Source organism: Conger conger, chromosome 8 (genome assembly GCF_963514075.1).
Source record: "Conger conger chromosome 8, fConCon1.1, whole genome shotgun sequence".
Lineage (NCBI taxonomy): Eukaryota > Metazoa > Chordata > Actinopteri > Anguilliformes > Congridae > Conger > Conger conger.
Window position 1 is genome coordinate 54,552,964 of NC_083767.1, and position 22,500 is coordinate 54,575,463.

At 49.4% G+C, this 22,500-nt stretch overlaps 2 protein-coding genes across 2 annotated transcripts in view; both read right to left on the reverse strand.

Moving 5' to 3' along the window:
- wnt5b (wingless-type MMTV integration site family, member 5b) overlaps nucleotides 1–1,706 on the reverse strand; it is a 75,762-nt gene extending 74,056 nt beyond the window's left edge. Inside the window, exon 1 of the mRNA XM_061251136.1 lies at nucleotides 995–1,706. Coding sequence (XP_061107120.1) covers nucleotides 995–1,018 — 24 coding nt within the window. The 5' untranslated portion in view covers nucleotides 1,019–1,706. The remainder of the gene's footprint in view (nucleotides 1–994) is intronic.
- Nucleotides 1,707–15,003: 13,297 nt separating this feature from the next.
- Nucleotides 15,004–22,500, reverse strand: part of LOC133135762 (ELKS/Rab6-interacting/CAST family member 1-like) — a 236,321-nt gene continuing 228,824 nt past the window's right edge. The window contains 1 exon segment of the mRNA XM_061253024.1: nucleotides 15,004–15,753. Within this exon segment, the coding sequence (XP_061109008.1) occupies nucleotides 15,616–15,753 (138 nt within the window). The 3' untranslated portion in view covers nucleotides 15,004–15,615.

The window sequence follows — 22,500 nt, forward strand, 5'->3', positions numbered from 1 at the left end:
GTACTGTAGCTGGATTCGCGGCAGACGATTCAGTTCTGTATCACTTACGTTGTGGGACATATGCGAAACAATATATCGGTGGATTGGATAGGCCTAGTTTGAATTTAGTAGCTTGAGCAGAATGTTGCCCAACGTGTACGCGTTAGTCCGAGGCTCACTAAAATATGAACACAAATTTGCAACATGACTATTAACTCGTAGAACAGGGTTATGTACAATGAATTAGCATACCGATGCAAAGAATGAGAGAAAAGCGTGGTGCGTGTATGCGGTTTTCAATGGCTTTATACTCACATCACACTAAAGAATATTAGCAAGATAATCCAGAGATTCGAATTGGGGACCCAAAGAAACAACTTGTCTCATCTGCATAAGCCTCTCGTGCTCTGATGAGTGTATATCAGTAATTCAAACAGCATGCGTGGAATGAACACAGCCAACTACAGTCGTGGGATACAATAATTTTGATTATGAGTATAGTATCCAGACTGGCAGAGGGGCGTAAATTAAACCATACTTTTCGACTGGCCAACGCAAAAATGACCGCACGGTTACGAACGGGTCTGCAAAAAAGACTGCTGTCAAGTCGTCAATATGTTTTATGTCGGCAGGCTTGGTAAAAAGACAACTCTTCTGGCACAATTGTAGAATCCATTTTTGACAGTGAGCATAAAGTTTTACCTACAACAGATGATTAACTGAAGAAACGAATGCATGTATTTGAATACAGCATCCATTTACGACTTGCCCGATAAATTGGACACGAATACATACTGTAGGCTACTAAAAAGTAAATTACATCAACTGTAACCGCTGAACATACAGCGCCGCTTTAAGCTAAATTATCCTCCTTGTACAGTTGGGCTTCTTTCGAACGGAGTAATGCATTATTATCGTCTGCAATTATGTGTTTAACAACACAGAGGACAATTAAAGGCCGCTGTGAAGTAAGTCTAAAATGTGCAATGAATGGGAGGGGAGGTAGAACTCTTACTTGTATCTTTTGGCCAAGTGACATCCAATCTCACCGGGATGTACGGGGCTTCCAAAACTTAGTCCGGGATCCACAGCGAAGTCCAAGTACCGAAACTGCAGGTTTTACAGATGTTCGTGAAGTAATTTTTCTTCAATAAAGTAGAAGTAGCTACAGGTTTCTTTTGCAGATATTTTTTAATCCACATATGACCATTTCTGGCTTTCTGTTGGTCCTTTTCATTCAGTTATCCAGCATCAGATTTCGGAAAAGTCTCTTTAAAAATTATTACAGTCCACTCCGACGGTTCCCTCATACGCGATTTGCTTCGCTAGCATTTACGTTCTCCCATACACTGTAACATGGTGTTTTACCCTGACACATTCAAATGCAACAGGTGTCAAAATTAGAGGTTCAGGCAGCCGATCAACCGAAGCTTTCTTACGAATATTTAGCCAAGATTATTTTCTTGTTAAAATGTAAATAAGTGTAAATCACTTGTATAAAACGACAATGTTCCCACAATTCCGTAATAGTAAAAAATAATAATATAGTGTTGGTATTCCGCTTTGTGAAAATGGTCAAATATCACACATAAACAAAGGAACTTCTGCGTGAGTCTGTAAATGAACTTCAGAGGAATGTCTGTCCGATTTAATTCAATAAGCGCGTGCGTAAGCCAGTCGTACCGTGCCGCGAAACTTTTAAAATAACTGCAGCAAAAATCCCTCTTCGCCCCTCCTTTATATACGATAAATATGTATAATCTTAAACTTCAGAGAGAGGTGAACAACGTCTGCGCTAAACTTCAAGCGTCTCCTTCCGCCTGTGCCGTGTGGATTCAGTCGTTCTGACTACAGTCTGCTGGCCGGGGGGAGTTTGAATGAGTTGCGATAAGTTTGTCTGCTGCCCGACTTAATGCCTGCCCTCCTCGCTCGCTCCCGGAGAGATACCCAGAGTACCTGAGCCAACCCTCGAGAGCGTGCGCGCATTTAAACGAGTGAAATCTTTGGGGAGAATATTCTTAAAATGGCAACTTGCCGTAAAACGTAGCCCATTTGACTTTTTTTGCTTAATGTACAACTCATATGTAGACTGGAAAGTATGTTCTGAGTCGTGGAGGGACGTATTTAAACGGCAGACATAAACTCAAATCACAAACGTCGCTAATACAGATCCATCTTCAGACCTGTTGATTCACGCAGTAGTCGCGCCTTGCATGTTAAATTAAAACCTGGTTGCACAGTCACGGAGTGTAATCGGAAAAGCGAAGTGACACTGACCCCATGCAAGTAAAACGAATTTATGTCCGTCATTAAACAATATAATATGTGCAATCTGGGTTAGTGACCAGTTAAAGATTTAGCAAAGCGCGCTGCCAGACTTTTGCGGTTTATTGGTGTGAATCAGAATGCATAATGGTATAATAATAAGACCTGATTCAGTACTAAGCACAATGCTGAAACACCTTTGTTGGCCCATTGTGCTAGAGGAAGGCAGGCCAGCCCGACTGACAAATTCGTTCTGGATTTTTGGCCCAAAGTTGGATCAGAATCCATTTGCTATATGGGAATATTTTTGATTTGCGGCTTAGGGGAGCTTTTTTTTTAACGTTTTAAAAAAAGGGAGTCTAAATGTGATAGGAAAAAAACTTTAAAGTGTGTGCGCTCTAAACATGTAAATCAAGCTTCAAACTTTTTATCTCAATTATATCAGTTGCTGTGGCATTTTTCACACTATGTGACGTGAATTATGCCATTACATTAGTTAGATAAATAAGTGATGTTATTACATGTGAACTGATGCTATATACGCAGTCATTCATGGACCAGCGTTGCAGTATTTCTTGTTGGCATGCGTGTTGTCTGAAAATGAATGGTCAAATATTAGGCGCTAATTATTTATGTCATTGCGCAAAGTGAACTTGAGGTGAACCGCAATAAGAAGTAAGAACTTTTTCTCTTTCTTCAGAAATGCCTCTTGAGAGGAAAAAGTACTCATTGTTCTCTCCGTGGGTGGGGCAATGACTGCATGCACACCCCCACACGTGACCCGGAGCATCAGGGCGATGATGACAAACAAATGTGTGGCAGGGCTCTCCGGTTTCCGCTCGGCGATCCGGTATCGCGCAGGGTGCGGGTCCTCCACCTCCAGCAGTCGGTCGCAGCCCACCCCCCGAGATCGCGTTTCCCCAGCGCTGATATGCGCCACACATCTGGCCCAGCGCGATGCGGACGCCACTGCCTGGAACATCTGGAAAGAGACATCAGCACGGCGCAGGTTTTCCTCGGTGCGGGAGGACGTATCCCAGAGGGCTTCAGAAAGGTGTTCTTTGCGATCCACAGACTGATAGCGCGCAGGCTGACGACGGTTAAACCGCCAGACCGAGGAGAACATTGGCTCAGGCGGTAAGAGCAAGTCGTCTGGCAGTCGGACGGTTGCCGGATCGATCTCACCCTGGGTGTGTTGAAATGTCCCTGAGCAAGACACCTAGCTCCCAAATGTTCTGGACAAGCTGGTTGGTGCCTTGCATGACAGCTAATTGCTGTTGGTGTGTGAGTGTGTGTATGAATGGGTGAAGGTAGAAGCCTCAATTGTACAGCGCTTTAGATAAAGGTGCTATATAAATGCCAACCCACTTACCATTTAGAATACAATCATACTATGAAATGTGACCCTTCCCTGAATGGTGACCGTGATTAATGCCTGGTCTGAGGATGAAGTGGCCATCTCTGGGCTGAGGACTGTGACGAACTTCTACATTTCTAGCAGGACTGGATTTGCTTTTTCTCTCTCGCACTCCCCTATATGAGGCTGTAAGTTAAAAACAGATGAAGGGTCCAGATCAAAAGAGTTTCAGGAACTTCATTCATAAAAATATTGGGTTTTTTTTTCTTCATTCGCTTTTAAACAGAGAGTAGGTTTTTTTAACAATCACCAATGCTGCCTTATTTTCTTGATTATAGATTTTCTTGTGTGTGTGTGTGTGTGTGTGTGTGTGTGTGTGTGTGTGTATACTGTACATATCAACCACACAGGGCTGGTTCTAAGCTGAGGAGGTCGCCTAGGGCAACATCTGTCTGGGGAGCGGGGGCAAACAGGTCCATTATTGTCATCTACAGCACCCCAAGCCCAGTCCAAAAACCTCACCTAGGGCAACAGAAAGGCTGGAGCTGTGTCTGAGACCTCAGGTAATATACAACCCACAGATTACAGACGGAGAGGAATTACCCGTCAGTTTCTCTGCCTCCAGCAAGCCCATTCAGTCAATCCTGAAATAACTGCGTGTTCCCCGGCGCAGTGGATCACCCTCTAATTTAGATGCTGAAAAGAGAGGTGTGTGAATCTCAGTCGGAGCGGTCATAAAAGATCCAAAAAAATGTTCGGCATCTGGTGCGGTAACCCTGTCAGACACATGGCCTTGTCCGTGCCCACGCCTCTAAGCTGTTACTGGCAGGTTCAGAAACAGGAAAAGAGTTTCACAAACTTTCAGCACACCACTAGTTTCTTAATCAGCAGGTTCGAATCATAAGCCACGCAAAATACTTTTAAGAACAAAGCCAAAGACGGCTCCTTCACTGTTGCAAAGCAGACGTTACACCGACGACTTCTGAAGGCCTGCTTCCAACATTCCCCTTTTTAACTCAATCAGCCACGCTGATGCAAGGCAGAGGTCACCACACCAGCACTGCTCGCGGACCGCCACTGGGTCGTCTGCTTTTTGTTCCCCTCTAAAAATCGGCAACCAAGTTTCGACACAAGAAACCGGTTGACTGCGCAATGAACCGCTTCGATGTTAGAATTAAAGTCCCAATGAAGCAATGAAAGCCAGCCGTGGCTGTCGTTCCCCGGGACTGGGGGGGTTTGCGAGAAATTATCTCCGCCGCACGCTGATGATATTTAGCACCTATACTTGGGTACAACCGCAACCCTTTTATCTTATTTCTCAAAAGAAAATATTGATCATAAGTGCAGTTTTCCACCAGCTGCACATTGTCTGCGCTCCGCTCTCTCCTCCCGTGTCTGGGGAGTTTCTGCCCTGATTGGGAAAGACTGGGATTCTTCTGTAATGGATTCCGTTCCCGTTTTTAGGCCCCGTTGCCATCTCCCGCAGCCCCTGTCAGAGCCCCGTCTCCGAGTCCAGATACTGCTTTTCATTTCACATTTCCTCCCTCGTCTTTGATCGAAGGAGTCTTCTGCCTCTTCCCCTCCGCCCGCAGTTGGCAGACGAATGTGCAGATGATTTGTCGAGTTAATTCCACCTCTTTCTCCCAGAACACATCAGAGATGCTGGTATGGCCCGCGACCGTTTCACCTCTTCCCCGAGACAATAACTTTCCAGCTGGAGAATGTTGACAATGTTTATACCAATTAGAAAATTGATAAAAGATGTTTATAATGGCTCTGACAATTAAAAATGGAAACAGGTTCCCCAAACTCGGTGAATATGCGCACAAGTGACTGAACATCTGTGGGACAGTAGTGTCAGTGTTCTCTTCTGTGTTGACTAAATTCTGCAAAAAAAGAAGAAAAAAAAAAAAGCTAGATTGTGCTTCCTGATTTCACGTCCTTCCCTTCCTATGGAAATTATGTTATTTAAGGATTTCTCTCTCTCTCCCTCTCCCTCTCCTTCTTGCAATCAGTGTTTTTAGCGACCATAACTCAAACCACATCATTTCTACACCCGCGCACAGCCCTCCTTGTTCCCTTCCCAGCCTCCCCCCCTCCAAAAAAAAAAAAAAAAAAAAAAACTCTCTCCTGAAAAAGTCACAGCTATATTTATACTTAGGCCACTCTCCGTCTACCAACGCTCATTCTGACGCCTGCCAGCACCAGCCTGAGTGCCCAGAAAAGATGGGATGGCATTGGTTTACAGCTTGGGCACACAGGTCCGAGAGAGAGAGAGAGAGAGGGAGAGAGGGAGAGGGAGAGAGAGAGAGAGAGAGAGAGAGAGAACCCGTAGATTATGGGGAAGAGCTGAGCCCGGGAGTCAGCTGGAACAGACCCATGTCTGGGGCTCGGCCTCCATGGGGGAGAATACCTAAAAATTTGCACATTTACTCAGCGGTTTTTGCGTGTACTTCTTATAGATTTTCACTTGGCGAATGTTTTGGCAAAGAGAGAGCCCCGCTTTTCCCCCCCCCATTTCTTAAAAATGTTGATATTTTGTTGATACTCCCTTTCCTCCTGCGGCATCGTTCGCACGCTCGCATTTCAAAACTCTCCAGGTTTCATTTCAGCATGACGACACCCAGCCTAACGCTAACAACGCTAGAGATTATAAAAGCATGGAAACATACCTTTGAGCAGTAAGCGGTTGAGCAAATAATTTAAGTACGCGTGTTGCTGTGGAGCAGCCCTCTCCCCGCCCCCGCTGACGGCCCCTGTCATCACCATCACAGGCATCTACGCTGCACATTTAGAGCAATGAAAAGCGCAATAAAAGTTCTCTCGCACTTGTTCTACACTTGCCGGGCTGCACCTCCCGATGACCCGGGAAGGTGAGCCGCCGACTGTGTCACACCGTCAGAGGGTCACGTGAGACGGGCGGGCGAGCGAGTAACACACCGGGGACGTGGAGTTCTGCAGCCGGACAGGGGCGTGTATACTTTTAAAAAACGGAACGCAGTGCTGAGGCACACCGTGAACAGGAACGGTGGGCGACGTCTAGGCTCAGCGGGAGCTGTAAACTGTATTTAGCGCAGAGGGGAACCACATAGGGGTGGAAATGGGAGTGGGGCGGGGGGGGGGGGGGGGAAAACAAAAAAAGTGCTTTCGAGGTAACAGCTTCCTGGATAAGCTTGAGGAAAGAGGGGGTGGTGTAGTATCCTACTATCAGCATGCGGGGGGGGGGGGGGGGCACAAGGTCCCCTAGGGCATACGAAAGGGCCGTCTGCTTTTACGTTTTTACAGCACGCGTATATGCGGCCTATCAGCCGCGGGATCTGCACTGCAGAAGGTGAGGATGAGTAAAACGGGTGAGGGAGGGGGAGGGGGGTGATAAACCCGAGGAACGAGGAAGCGACCGGTAATCAGCGGAGACCCCAGCGCTGAAATGGCAACCCCCCCCCCCCTACACAGCACGATGGAGACTGAGCGCGATGGAGACTGAGCGCAATGTGGGATTCAGCGCGATGGAGACTGAGCACGATGGAGACTGAGCATGATGGAGACTGAGCGCGATGTGGGATTCAGCGCGATGGAGACTGAGCACGATGTGGGATTCAGCGTGATGGAGACTGAGCGCGATGGAGACTGAGCACGATGTGGGATTCAGCGCGATGGAGACTGAGCGCGATGGAGACTGAGCACGATGTGGGATTCAGCGTGATGGAGACTGAGCGCGATGGAGACTGAGCGCGATGGAGACTGAGCATGATGGAGACTGAGCATGATGGAGACTGAGCGCGATGTGGGATTCAGCGTGATGGAGACTGAGCGCGATGGAGACTGAGCATGATGGAGACTGAGCACGATGTGGGATTCAGCGTGATGGAGACTGAGCGTGATGGAGACTGAACGCGATGGAGACTGAGCGCGATGGAGACTGAGCGCGATGGAGACTGAGCGCGATGGAGACTGAGCGCGATGGAGACTGAGCATGATGGAGACTGAGCACGATGTGGGATTCAGCGTGATGGAGACTGAGCGCGATGGAGACTGAGCATGATGGAGACTGAGCATGATGGAGACTGAGCACGATGTGGGATTCAGCGTGATGGAGACTGAGCGTGATGGAGACTGAGCGTGATGGAGACTGAGCACGATGTGGGATTCAGCGTGATGGAGACTGAGCGTGATGGAGACTGAGCGCGATAGAGACTGAGCGCGATGGAGACTGAGCACGATGTGGGATTCAGCGTGATGGAGACTGAGCGTGATGGAGACTGAGCGCGATAGAGACTGAGCGCGATGGAGACTGAGCATGATGGGGGATTCAGCGCGATGGGGGACTGAGCATGATGGGGGATTCAGCGCGATGGGGGACTGAGCATGATGGGGGATTCAGCGCGATGGGGGACTGAGCATGATGGGGGATTCAGCGCGATGGGGGACTGAGCATGATGGGGGATTCAGCGCGATGGGGGACTGAGCATGATGGGGGATTCAGCGCGATGGGGGACTGAGCATGATGGGGGATTCAGCGCGATGGAGACTGAGCATGATGGGGGATTCAGCGTGATGTGGGATTCAGCGTGATGGAGACTGAGCGCGATGGGGGATTCAGCGTGATGGGGGACTGAGCGCGATGGGGGATTCAGCGCGATGGGGGCGATTAGGCTCTCCGCCGAGGGAGGAATGCACACCTTGATCCCTTCTTTTTATCAGTCTACGTCCTGAGAGGGGGAATGCGCGGTGAGATAAAAAACGCAGCATGTGGGGGCAATAAACCACACGGAGAATGAAAAGGCTGATAATGTAGTGTTTATATATATACAAAGGCAAAACATGAATACAATACGTCTTTTTTCTTTCTTTTTCTTTTTTTTTTCAAAGAAATCTCCAGCGTCTTCACACAGATGGATAAAGGCAGTACATTTTTTTATTGAAAGAAAAAAAACCTCAAAAATAACAAGAAAAAACAAAAGACAAGAAAAAGAACAGAAAGAGTTGAAGTTCTGAAGTTTAGTGTTTTTTTTTCTCCTTTTTCTATTAAATAAAAGGGGAGGCCTCCCAACCAGCACTGTGCTCCTCGATGCTGTATAAAAAATTTGACTCTTAAAAAGGATGGACCCGTACAAATCAAGAAGGCAGGGTTGCTGGAGAGAGGACAGGAAGGCAAAGATGAAGGGGGGAGGTGGGGTTATGACACTCCTCTCTCTGGGGGGGCCAGACCCTGTCATTACTGAGGGGGTGGGGGGTCCCTCCCCCCATTAACATACAGAGCCCTGTGTCCTGTGGGACGGGCTGGATGTTCTCTGAGTCTCTAAACTGAGCCAGGGTCAGGCCCCCGGAGAAGGCCCTCAGCTGTACCTCTGCTCAGGGCCCGTTCGGGGGGAAACGCACTGCACACGTGCAAACATTTACAGAGGGCCGTTAACGAGCCCTCACAGCGTTTCCGCCACACTATCTACACACGGACAGGATGCTCGCTGATAACGGCAAACACGCAAATATAAGTATTAATAGAGATTAGGTCCTAACGCGTTATGCGATACTCTATTAACAGTCGATATATCCCGAGTTATTCGTGTGTGTGTGTGCGTGTGTGTCCTTTTACAGGTCCTGATCAAAAGTGTCGCCATCTTCCAGTACAGTTTATTTTGAAAGATTTGTATTCGTATTTTTAAGTGTTGTTTTATTCCAGCAACGGGACTGAACATCCTCCCAGGTGACTGCGGCCAAATCAGGTGAACGGTGGGGGGCGAGAGACCGTTCCCACCACCGAGTTCTCGCTATCAAACACTACTCCATGAGAGGGACGATTGAAGAGCATTTCCTAAACTTTGGTTGTTGATTATAAAGGCAGGTGGAAAAGGTGTGGCACATTTCAGCACAGAGTAGAGTTTCTTGGCACTGCAGGATTTCATACCTTAACCACACATTTTTTTAGGCAGTTTTATGGTCACTAAAATGCAATTCCATTACTTCAAACTCAAAATTTCAGGTTGGATGTAACTAACGTGAAGATGGAGTAACGGTGAAATTGAAAAACTATTTCATACTTTTTAAGGTTTAATGCTGTTGATGTAGCCAATGGATATGACATGAGTAAATTAATAATTAAGATATACTCATCGGTTTTTTTTTTTTACAGCATGACAGCAAGTAAGACCAAATGGAGTTTCTTTTTAAAGGCTTATATACATGTTGATGTATGTATGCATATTGACCAGCAACCCTGGTAGAATGGCATCACAGTCTAAGCACAGGTCTTGGCATTGTTAACCCCTAAAGGAACACAGTAAAGGCAGGAGCTCTCCCAGGACAGACACACACGTTTGCAGATAAAAAAACACGCTGTAGTTTCAACATCGCAATCTCAGAATCACACGCACATTATCAACAGGCTGCAGAACAAAAAAACCAAAAACAAATCCCCAAAAAATCAAAATAGAAATCAAAAACAGAGATATACCAAGGACAGTACTTTTTCAACCACATGGTAACGGTTTCAGAATCTTTGTGTTTACACCTTGTTTTGACACGAAAAAAGGTTTTCGGACATCTATTATTGTTTTAATCTTTCGTTTCGTTAAAGACACGAGGGGGGGGACTGGTAGCCATTTTGTTCAGAGGGATCTCTTCCTTCCCCTTGGACATTCTGTGCAAAACATTATATTTAACTATATCTAGCCATCTATGTACTCATATATAAATATATATTTATGTATATGCATATGTATACTTTAAAACATTACTGTCTGGGATAGTTGTGCTGTCAACACATTTCAGTTTGATTTTACTCCAAACTTTTTTTTTTTTCTCTTCCCCAACAAACCCTAAATGAAATGCACAAGAAGTGAGCGTTTGCCATCGATCCCAGACAGACGGACTGGATATGTTGGCCTCGCTGGGGAGGGCGAAATGCACGACAGAAAATAAAACGGAACACTCAAGTTTCAATATGGACCATAGACACACAGAACACAGTTGACTTGCTTTTTGAGTTTCTTTTTTTTTTTTTTTGTCTTACACAATTTACAACATCATTGGTTCATTGACTTATTGGTTTATTTTTACTGTACGAATTAAAAAAAAAGAAATGTACTCACCTATGACAAGATGGGAGCAACCAGGGTCACATGACCCCACATGCCACGCCCCTGACCTTGCGCATTATTTTCTGTTTCATTACACGGGAACTCAAACTGCAACGGATAAAAACTACAGAAAGTATGTCTGTGGCTCCTTAAGGAGGATCTTAAGGGACATCTGCAGGTGGTAATAGTGCAGAAATGAGCTGAAATGACACCGTCTCCATTTAGAAATGTTTAATCTCCACTCCAATTTATAGCACCAGAGGACAAGTTCTTAACCCAGACTGTGGGGTCCTGCCCTGAACTGCTCTGCTTGATCTGCGTTGTGTCTGCGACAAATGAAAATACTAAACGTTTTCTTCAAAAGGACAGTAAACAAACTCATCGAGTGGAATAAAAGGCCCTGTACACGGTGACGTGCACCCACCAGCACTGGGGATGATCAGGGGTTGAGCTTGCTGGCTTCCTCCTGCAGAGTGCACAAAGACAGACCCCCCAGCAGTCACAGGGAGGATGAGCTTGCTCACCGTTAAGCTCTTGGTGTTGCCATTATAAGAAACGCGACACGCATTCGCGGTTCCGTCACTGGTTCTTTTTTTAGTTCTTAAGAGGCAGAATAGCGTGCAGACTGGGGAGGTGGGGAGTAAAGGCAGTGAGGGGAAAAAAACAATAATAATAATTAGACCGGAGTGAGAGGGTGCTGCAGGCAGCACTGGACATACAGGAAATGGGCGTCCCACACCGTTCTGCGCAAATTACAGCCCCATAAACAGGCCCTACAGTTACAGACACAGCCCAACCCACCCCCCAAAAAAAAAAAACCCCACTCCCACCCCCACCTGCCGTCTCACTGCCTCCCACCCGTGCCTGAACACGCAGCCCAGGACACGTGGGGGCTGTAGAACTCTCCGGACTCGTGAGAGGCACCCTTGGTGGGGGGGTGGGGTAAGGGGGGTAAGCGTGGGGGGGGATTACCTGCTCTGGGTTATCAGTGGTCTCCTAAGGAAACCCCCTTCAGCAACCTCAGTGCACTCATGACAAAGGCTTAACCCACCGTCTGCACGAACGCGCGTCTGCACTGCGAGGGGGCACACATTTGCGGGCATGTGGGAGTGTGTGTTTAGTCTGTTGTGTCGGATTCACTGGCTCCTGCTGACAGCCTTGATAATCCACCCGGGATCTCACGGGAGGAACAGGAAACAGACAGCCAAACAAGGTGACGGGGTACACCCCTCCACCCTAACAGATCTGGTAGCCGACAGAAGGAGAGGATGGGCTACACCCTCCACCCTCACAAGTCATGAGAGCTACAGTCTCCACCACAAACCCGTCTAAGCGGAGAGCCCTTGTGCCCAGGAAGGACGACAGAGCGATGACTCTCCGAGCTGGCAGAACCGTTCACACGTGACGATGCCCCTTTCTCCCTCCACGCCCTGGTGCCTCCACGTTTTCCAAATGAATTTTTATTACAGGTGTGACCGTAATTAGCACAGGAGCCTGCATGCGAGCCGGTGGAATAGGGAAGCAGTGCAGAGTCATTGTTGCAGCACAACAAGGCGGTAAAAGTCATAAAGAGATTAAAGGCGCAGAACCCACGGGCGAGCCGATAAGCAGCCCCGGTTGCCGGGGCGACTCTGACACGCACAAGCGCGGCCGTCAGGTCCTGGCGGCGCACCAACGGCCAACGGGGCCCGGGGACGAGGGACTCTGCCCCAGGAGACGGGCGCAAGGGGCCCCCAGCCAGAGCGCCAGGCCACCGCAAGGGGACGATGACCTCCGCGCTGCAATTTAGAGTCCGTGCCGTGCTACCAACACTCATATCAGCCACAAAGAGTGTGTGGTGTGTGTGTGTGTGTGTGTGAATTTAGCTGTTTCACACACACGCCCCAGTTCCACGCCAGCCAGCCACGCATATGGGGTAGAACTTGATATTCCAATGCTGTCTCCTATGTATCACCATGCGAGGGACCCCACTTCACCCCCAGTGAAACATAACGGGGTACACTACCGTGAACACTGGGACAGCAATGGTGCAAACAAAACGAACAACAACTCCAAAAAAAAATAAAAAAAGATACTGTATCACATCATATCACGTAATGTGGCAACGGAAAGACCATAAAACCGTCACGCAGCACTACTGTTTAAGCGCCCTGGTGGCGTGCGACTTCTCTGGACCCATTAAAAGGCTAACTGCGGGTGTGTTTCGGTTTCTCCCAGCGAAGCTCGTCCTGGTGCCAACCTCAGGCCGTACCCCTACGGGAGACCGAAGTTCACGGCGGCGGACTGCAGGACTCTATCTGAGCAGTCTTGCAGGAGCGGCCGGGTCACTGGGAGGGCACGGGGTTTGTGTGCGCAAGGGCATGACATCACCGGTGAGGCATGCGCTCGTCTGGCAGTGACTCCTCCGAGGTGATGAGTCACGGTTGAAGGTCGGTGAGCGACCCGTCTGGTGCGTTCCCCAAGCAGCGCCCCGGGGCTCTGAGACATGGCTCGCTTCTGCATCCAAGCCGCAGAAGCACATTAGCGCCGGAGAACGCGGCGGGGAGGAGCGACGGCCGACCTGCTTCCAGTGAAGATTCTAGTCTATTCCTGGAGGGTGGATATCATCCTCGTTACCATTCCTGTTTAGAATGTGAAGAGGCTCCCCGTCCTTGACAGAGGACACAACAAACTCGGTATGTGAGACCGGCGTGTTAGTTTGAGAAGGTGAGACATGGCCCCCTTTGGTCTGCGATGGGTTTGTGAGCTTATAAGAAGGAATAAGGAAGGGCGGTTTCGATAAGGGGGATCAGAGAGTTCACTTCACCTGCATGAGGGGGGGGGGGAGGACACCATTCTGTCTCCCCACTGCGATGACTCCCATCCGCTCATATCCGACAGTGGACGCTTTTTCCCCCACCCAGAATAGCCACGGTCATCGTTAAATTACAAGCTATAGTTGGGGTGACATCACAGGGATTTACGTCAGTTCCTTGAGGCAGGCGGGCTTACACCACAGGTTCTTCAGAACAACCAGATGGCCAACGCCTGCTTCTCTTCCGTCCTTTGTGCCTCCTAGCTACAGGAGTTTCTGGGTAAATAACAGGAGTTTGCAGTGCTTTATCGGAGTTTATGTGTAATCACGAAAGAGGTCGTGCCCAAGCACAGAATATCCGTTGCCACGGTGCTATCTTGGGCCACGCCCCTTCATGAAAAGGCATAAAAAATTGGAATGTTTCAACGGCAGAGGGAACCTTAAGGGTCGAGTCGTATCCGATTGGTCTAAAGAATCGGTGGTTAGGCCCACTCCTCCAGCAGTGCGTGCTGCACAGTGTGGGCTGTGGGGTGTGTGTGCTGTCTGTAACCGGCGGGTGAACCGTTGTGCTCATTACAGGTGGATGAGTGTGTGAAATCAGAAATGTCACTCAAAGGCAGAGAGGACACGCTCCACCAGCGACCGGCTGGCTGAATCCCCATTTCCATGAGTGTTCACCAGGCAAAACGCCACCACTGTTCCCCCGGTCACTCTGCATAGCTACGTTCACCCAAGGATCGTTTTATATCCCAAGCACCATAGTTGTAATACCTCTGCTCCTAAAACAAGATGCAGCCTGTTTTAGTGTCTAGAAATCACATGTACGCATGCCAAATGTAGTGAAGTTGACCTTTCTTTCTTTTTTTTTTTTTCCCCAGCCAAATATAATCACGTATCACTAACCTACTGCATCACTTGCCCTGAATCATTAAGGTCGCATTTGCGGAAAAAAACATAGCCTAACTATATCAACGACAGAAAAGAAATAGCAGCAAAAAATTTCAAAATAAAAGGCATTTCATTCTCAGCTTTTTCAACTCCGTAAAGAGAGTCAAGTGCAGCTGTGGGTTTCCAAGATTCAAAGACTACACGGCGATAAATATACTATTAGTCATTACGTTAATACCATTCGTTCTTGTAACACGCGTTGAGCTTGAAATCCCCAGGCCAACCCCTCGAGGTACCCAAAGCAGTGACTGTAACGCTGAAAATGCATTCCTGACCAGACTGGAGACCGCACAACCGGAGTGCATCACACTTTCATTTATACATACATATGCGAAAGGTTATGCCAAAAAAACGAAAGGAAAAAGTACACACCTCAATGTTTTGTCTCTAAGGTTCACTCGGTTATGCTTTCAGACAGGGTGCAGGGAGTATGGCTATTTGAATCATCTTTCCTCAAATTAAAACTTAATTGACTCTAATCTTTCACCAAATGAGAGTGACCCATTACATATACGTAACCCAAACCCCCACTACCCTCCTAAAAAACAAAAAAAAACAAAAAAAAAAACAGGTTGAAACCCTTTTCAACATCCTGCAATTATGACCTCATTGTGCTCTCTCAATGTTAAATGCTTGTTTTTTTTTTTGTGTTTTGTTTTTTTTTTTTGTCCCCCCCCTTACCTAAAAAACGTCCCGGTTTGAACCTGACATGTGAGGGCACATCTGGGGGGTGTCTGTGGCGCGACCGAGCGGATATTACAGTTCCAGAATCTCCGCCCCCGCCCATCCCGATAGGTCGGGTGACCTGGATTCGCACTTTCGGGGACGGGACGGGGACGGGGGCGGGCGGGAGGATTACGCGCTCCCGGGCCGTTTGGGGAGGCGCGGGGTGGCCCCCTCCTCTGTGAGAACTGCAAACAGCCCGTCAGACAGGCCGGGCGCTGGAAAAGCCCTCCCAGCGCAGGTGCCCTGTAGTGCTGTGCCAAACGGCGTAACTCAAGTTCGCCAGATTTGTTCTGCTGCCGTCTGACTGGCTGTTTGCCGGTCCTGGGGTTTGGCATTCACCCCCGGGCTGGCGGGAGAGGGGCAGCGGGGCGGGTCCCGGGGCGGAGGGGTGGCGGTTTGGCGGGGCGCTGGGAGAACGAGGCGCGCGGGATCCGGAGCGGGGCACGGAGACGGGCGGGGCCGCGGCGGGGTCAGGACGACTCCTCCAGGGCGTTGACCACCTGCTCCAGGATGTCGGGGCAGTGGTCGGCGATCTGCTGCAGGACGGAGTTGGCGTACTCCTGCAGCTCAGCGCTCTCCCGCTCACACTGCTCCAGCTCCGACTCCAGCTGCAGGAGAGCAACAGCACGTTTAACACGCCCTGTATCACAACAGCACGTTTAACACGCCCTGTATCACAACACACTGCACACACACCCTGTATCACAACAGCACGTTTAACACGCCCTGTATCACAACAGCACGTTCAACACGCCCTGTATCACAACACACTGCACACACACCCTGTATCACAACAGCACGTTTAACACGCCCTGTATCACAACAGCACGTTCAACACGCCCTGTATCACAACACACTGCACACACACCCTGTATCACAACAGCACGTTTAACACGCCCTGTATCACAACAGCACGTTTAACACGCCCTGTATCACAACAGCACGTTTAACACGCCCTGTATCACAACACACTGTACACGAACGCCCTGTATCACAACACACTGCACACACACCCCCTGTATCACAACACACTGCACACACCCTGTATCACAACACACTGCACACACACCCCCTGTATCACAACACACTGCACACACACCCCCTGTATCACAACAGCACGTTTAACACGCCCTGTATCACAACACACTGCACACACACCCCCTGTATCACAACACACTGCACACGAACGCCCGGTATCACAACACACTGCACACACACACCCTGTCACACAACAGCACGTTTAACACCCCCAGTATCACAACAGCACGTTTAACACGCCCTGTATCACAACACACTGCACACACACACCCTGTATCACAACACACTGCACACACCCCCTGTATCACAACACACTGCACACACATACCCTGTCACACAACAGCACGTTTAACACGCCCTGTATCACAACAGCACGTTTAACACCCCCTGTATCACAACAGCACGTTTAACAGCACGTTTAACACCCCCTGTATCACAACAGCACGTTTAACACGCCCTGTATCACAACAGCACGTTTAACACGCCCTGTATCACAACAGCACGTTTAACACGCCCTGTATCACAACAGCACGTTTAACACGCCCTGTATCACAACAGCACGTTTAACACGCCCTGTATCACAACAGCACGTTTAACATGCCCTGTATCACAACAGCACGTTTAACACGCCCTGTATCACAACACACTGCACACACACCCCCTGTATCACAACACACTGCACACACCCTGTATCACAACACACTGCACACACACCCTGTATCACAACACACTGCACACACACCCCCTGTATCACAACAGCACGTTTAACACCCCCTGTATCACAACAGCACGTTTAACACGCCCTGTATCACAACAGCACGTTTAACACGCCCTGTATCACAACAGCACGTTTAACACCCCCTGTATCACAACACACTGCACACACACCCCCTGTATCACAACAGCACGTTTAACAGCACGTTTAACACCCCCTGTATCACAACAGCACGTTTAACACGCCCTGTATCACAACAGCACGTTTAACACGCCCTGTATCACAACAGCACGTTTAACACCCCCTGTATCACAACAGCACGTTTAACACCCCCTGTATCACAACAGCACGTTTAACACGCCCTGTATCACAACACACTGCACACACACACCCTGTATCACAACACACTGCACACACACCCTGTATCACAACACACTGCACACACACCCTGTCTCACAACACACTGCACACACACCCTGTATCACAACACACTGCACACACACCCTGTATCACAACACACTGCACACACACCCTGTCTCACAACACACTGCACACACACCCTGTATCACAACACACTGCACACACACCCCCTGTGTCACAACACACTGCACACACACCACCATAGGCTCAGTCTGCACACTTTTTAAGACACTTATTCAACCCTTTAAGATGCAAGATCACAAATAAACGATCTGAACAGTTTAATGCTGATGGAACAAGCACGAGAGGTCATTGAAAGCAATGGAGATTTAGAAAACTGACTTAACTGACTTATAATTAAAAAAGATGAATAAATAAATCTTCTAACGGTCAAGGTGCTTCTTTTTTCATTAGCTCTTATGTGGTTGTTTTAATTTTACACTGTATTTTCACACACATATTTATATACTCCTTCCTTTTCTTTTATTTGTCTTATAGTTTCTCTGATTTACTGCCCGCACTTTGGCCAACACACACGGCATGAAGTGTGCACTATTACACAGTGACGTTCCAGGACTGAGACAAATGCATTAATCAACCCCAGCGATAACATCACAGAGCATTACAAACCATTCCTCTGAAATGGTTACAGGAACTACTTCAAATAAAAATGTCACTGCACCTTTAACAATAAAATTCTGCGAATTTTTAACACTGTTGAAATTTTAGGAGAGACATTCTACACACAACAAGCAAAAGGTAAACAGGATAAGAGGAATTCATCGGAAGAACAACACGGACACCTTTAAAGTACAACCTCTGTGGTGATCTTATGACCAGGGAAGGCAATGACACACTGATAAACTTTGGAAAAAATTAACAATACCCAATAAACATAGCTAGCCAGAGAGGAACAGATAGTGGTTTCTGTTCTGTTGGCCAACACGGTTGATGCAATTACCAAGTTAGCACGCTAATTTGAAGTAATCCCAATTACTGAGTTCACTTTTCAAACTTTGAGTCGAGTATCAGGGATCACAGGGAGTGAATGTTATACTCTTGGCCAGTCACTTGCTAACAAACCACACAGCTGCATACTGCACATCACAGTGAAAGTGCAAAACTAATTATTCAGAGTGATTTCCCCTTTTAAAGCAGTCAGACTGAGAGCACGAGAAAGCGAATGTGTGAATGAGCAATGACATCACCCGCAGCAGAAGCACACGCATTTCTCTAAAGTATTTCTCCAAGTACGCTGGCCCTCACAGACCAAAACCACACTACTGTCCGTGGCAGTCCGTGTGAGTCCAGGAGTAAAGCGGGGAGTGTGGTCGGTAAGGACTGTCACACGGTTACCAGGGACACCGACGGACAGGGTCTCCCTTCTACCCCCTCCCCCCTCTGACTGAACATTCGTCTGGCCCCGACCACCAGAGAATTCACCACGGGGGGTCACAGGGTGCAGGACATCAGGCACAGGTGCACTTGGAACAGCGAATGGCGGAGGAGGAGGAGGAGGAGTGTGGAGATATGAAGAGGAAGCCTGGGAGTGATTTGTGTGCGATTTGGCGGGGCGGGGCTCGGAGCCAGACGTTACGGCGAGTTAGCGCTCCCTTAAACTCCGTGGCCTCTGCACCTCTCCCCACCTGTCCCTACTTCACAACCCCCTCCCCCACTCGACAGCGCCCTCCCCCCTCCCCCTCTCCCTGTCCTCCACTTCCACAGGCCTCCAGAGAGAGGGGAGAGGGGAGAGGAGAGAGGAGAGAGGAGAGAGGAGAGAGGAGAGAGGGGAGAGGGGAGAGGAGAGAGGGCTGGGAAGACCACTCCTCCTCGCTCTTTGTGAGCCGTTACACAAAACTCACTCTACACTTGGAATCCATTGAAAGCGTTTAATTTTCCGCTCATTAAAGAAAACCAAAACTAAAAGGGGGTATTTACGTTTTATAGCACCTTGGGCCTAACGATAATCGCAGCTGGCGTTATCTTAAGCTTTTTCCAAATGATTTTTCACTCTCTGGAGCTGTCAGTCAGAGAGGGGGGGGGGAATGAGCAGCTTCAGTGCCACGTCAGAGATCTGACAGTGGTCACCGCTGAGCTGCCAGCCAGGTGCACGATGACAACACACACACACACACGTACACACACACACACACACACACAGACACACACACACGTACACACGTACACACACACACACAGACACAGACACACACACACACAGACACGTACACACGTACACACACACACACAGACACACACACACACACACACACACACACAGACACACACAGACACGTACACACGTACACACACACACACAGACACAGACACACACACACACACACACACACGTACACACGTACACACACACACACAGACACAGACACAGACACAGACACACACACACACACACACACACACACACACACACACACACACGTACACACGTACACACGTACACACGTACACACGTACACACGTACACACACAATCACATACATACACACAGCAAAGCTGATGCTGGACAGAGAAGGAGGCTAATTCCACTGAATGTCTCAAGCTGCTGTAAAAAAAAAAGACTCCATAAACATACTCCATTAAAGACCAGTACCCGTCAACACACCCACAGAGAGCGAGAGACAGAGCGTGAAGAGAGACAAGAGAGAGAAAGAGAGTACAGACAAGAGAGAGCCGGAGAGAGAAAGAGGGAGGGGGGAGTGGAAGACAGAGAGAGATGACCATGTTCACGTTGGGCTCCGTGCTCCTCCAGTCTGGGGTGGACGTGATGTTCAGTGAGCCATGCTCAGAGTGACGCCACCCTGACTGAAGCGGTTTGGGGGTTTGGGGGTTTGGGGGTTTGGGGGTTTGGGGGTTATTGTCCCCGCTCCCTTTGACCGCTGTGTACTCAAAATGTTTTGTTGCATCAGAAAATTGCTTTTCAAATCCGAACCCCGGCCGGCGATCCAAAAACACCATAGCCCTTCGCCCATAGAAAGCGGAACAATTTGCAGAGCCCGCAAAATTATTTTCTTTGGCTTTCCCCACATTAAAATGTCGGATTTAACAAGGTTAATGCTAAAGCCATCTGTAACAATAAGTGGCGGTCATATTCATATACTTTTAAAAAGGGCCTTTCCTTTGATCTGCCGTGGAGTGGAGCTCGGGTTGGGTAACAATTCCGCAATTAATAAAACAAAATGTGAGAAAGCTCAGATCGGACCCACAGAAATAACTGTCAGGCCTGTGTTATTACAACTGGAGGGCGAGCCCGCTTGTCGAAGTGGAGAAGGACATCGAGTTCGCGTTAGTGACGCTTGCGTTCCCACTGCCAAAGCCCTTGGGGTACCCCAGAGGGGGGGGGGGGGACACCCACAAAAGTCTTTCCACATCAGCCTATGTCAACTGGAACCATCGGCCTTGGCCTCCGACGTGGACCAAGAGCAAGGACCGAGGCTACCCACAATCCTTTGGGGAGGAGGCTAACTTTTCCATGTGGTACGTGTCTCCGTTTGAAGTCCGTTCAAATTTGGAGTTCTGCGTGGCTGTTGACTCGACGGTGACCCTCCCACGGCCAGGGCTGCGGCCCTGATTGGTGGAAGGCTTCGTAGGCAGCCAATTGGGTCGCGTGACGCCGTCGCTCTCTGCCAAGACTGACAGCCCGTAGCAGCGGCGTCTCGCTAACGGACCGCAGGCTGCTGACCACCGCCAGACGAGAGGGCGCGGGCGTGAGGCCCTGAACCGCCCCCCCCCCACCCCCCAAAAAAACGCTTTTAACGCTGGATTTATGGCCCCCGTCACCTGTGACGGCCCCGTCAGGACAGCCTCTGTGAAGGTGTGTGTTCCAACGAGCCGGCCCGATTTAGAAAAACAAACGCGTGAAAAGCCTCTCCTGTTGAGGCGCGCGCTGGAGGTAAGTAATGAGGCCTGATCCTGACATACGACACCCCTGCGTTCGGGGGCAAGGGGTGCAGCTTGGCAGAGAGCTGGCCTTCTACGAGGACCATTAAAATCAGACCGGGGGGGAGCGTACCTCAACCCAGGCATGTGACTCAGATGACTTGTGTGCCAGAGAGGGGCACCCAGGTGCCTGAAAGGCCACTGCCCGGGCCAGGCCATTACCACAGGTACACCCGCACGCCCGACGGTACGCACCTCTCCCCCGAAAACCGACCCCGGGGAGAACTGGAAGAAAGGGCAGGCGGGTCTAAAAACAAGCTCTGAAATATCGTGACTGCGGCGTGCCTCCGTTATCTCGAGTTTCTTTTAGTTTTTACGACAATGTATTTAGCGAAACAAAATTCCACAGAAAAAGCAGAGCTGTAAAGATAGGGCGGGAGGCCCGGCCGTCACCTCGCCTAACAGCGAGGCCCCTGCCACGGCCTTGACCTAAAAAAAGAAGGGATAAAGAGAGAGAGAGAGAGAGAGAGAAAGAAAGGGCAGTGCCCCGGTCTAAGCCCGGTGTGGTTTCCCTGAGCCGTGAGCTCCCTATCGCCCCTGCCTCTTATCCCTCATTATCTGGAGCTTAGCGGCAGACGGAGAGGGACTGAGATGGTGAAATAATGAGCAGGTAATGAACTGGCCCATGGGAGAGTTCAAAGGTCACAACCCATCCCCCCCGCCCCCCCGCCACCCAACACCGGCCCAGCGTCACCCCTGCACCCTCCCCGCCGAAGGTCATCAACTTAACAAAAGGATACAAATCACCACATTAACTTAATACGGACCGCGCGAGCCACCGCCGTTACGTAAATCAGGCGAAGTGGCAGGAGGACGCGGGCGGACAGGGGAGTGGGCACGTTTACACGCGCTCCGCTCCGCTCAGCTCTGCTCTCCGTAGCGTGTAAGAGGTGACTGACTGACCTAATGGGAGCGCTGCGGTGTGACGCTGGTGAACAGGAGAGCTTAGTGACAGAGTGCAATGAGCAGAACACGGTCCCCCTGCTGCCCTAACTGCACCCCCCCCACCCCCCGCTGGGGTGGGCCAAGAACATCTACAGTCCCTCAGAGCCTGAACTCCCCCCCTCCTCTCCCAGTCCCTCAACCCCCACCACCCCACCCCCCAGGGGAGCCTGCCACATTACAGATCACACAGCCAGCCCCCCCCCTCCCCCCCACACTTCCTACAAGAGGCACTTTTCCTCCGCTGCATCCTTCATCGTTAATCACCCCCCCTCCGCTGACC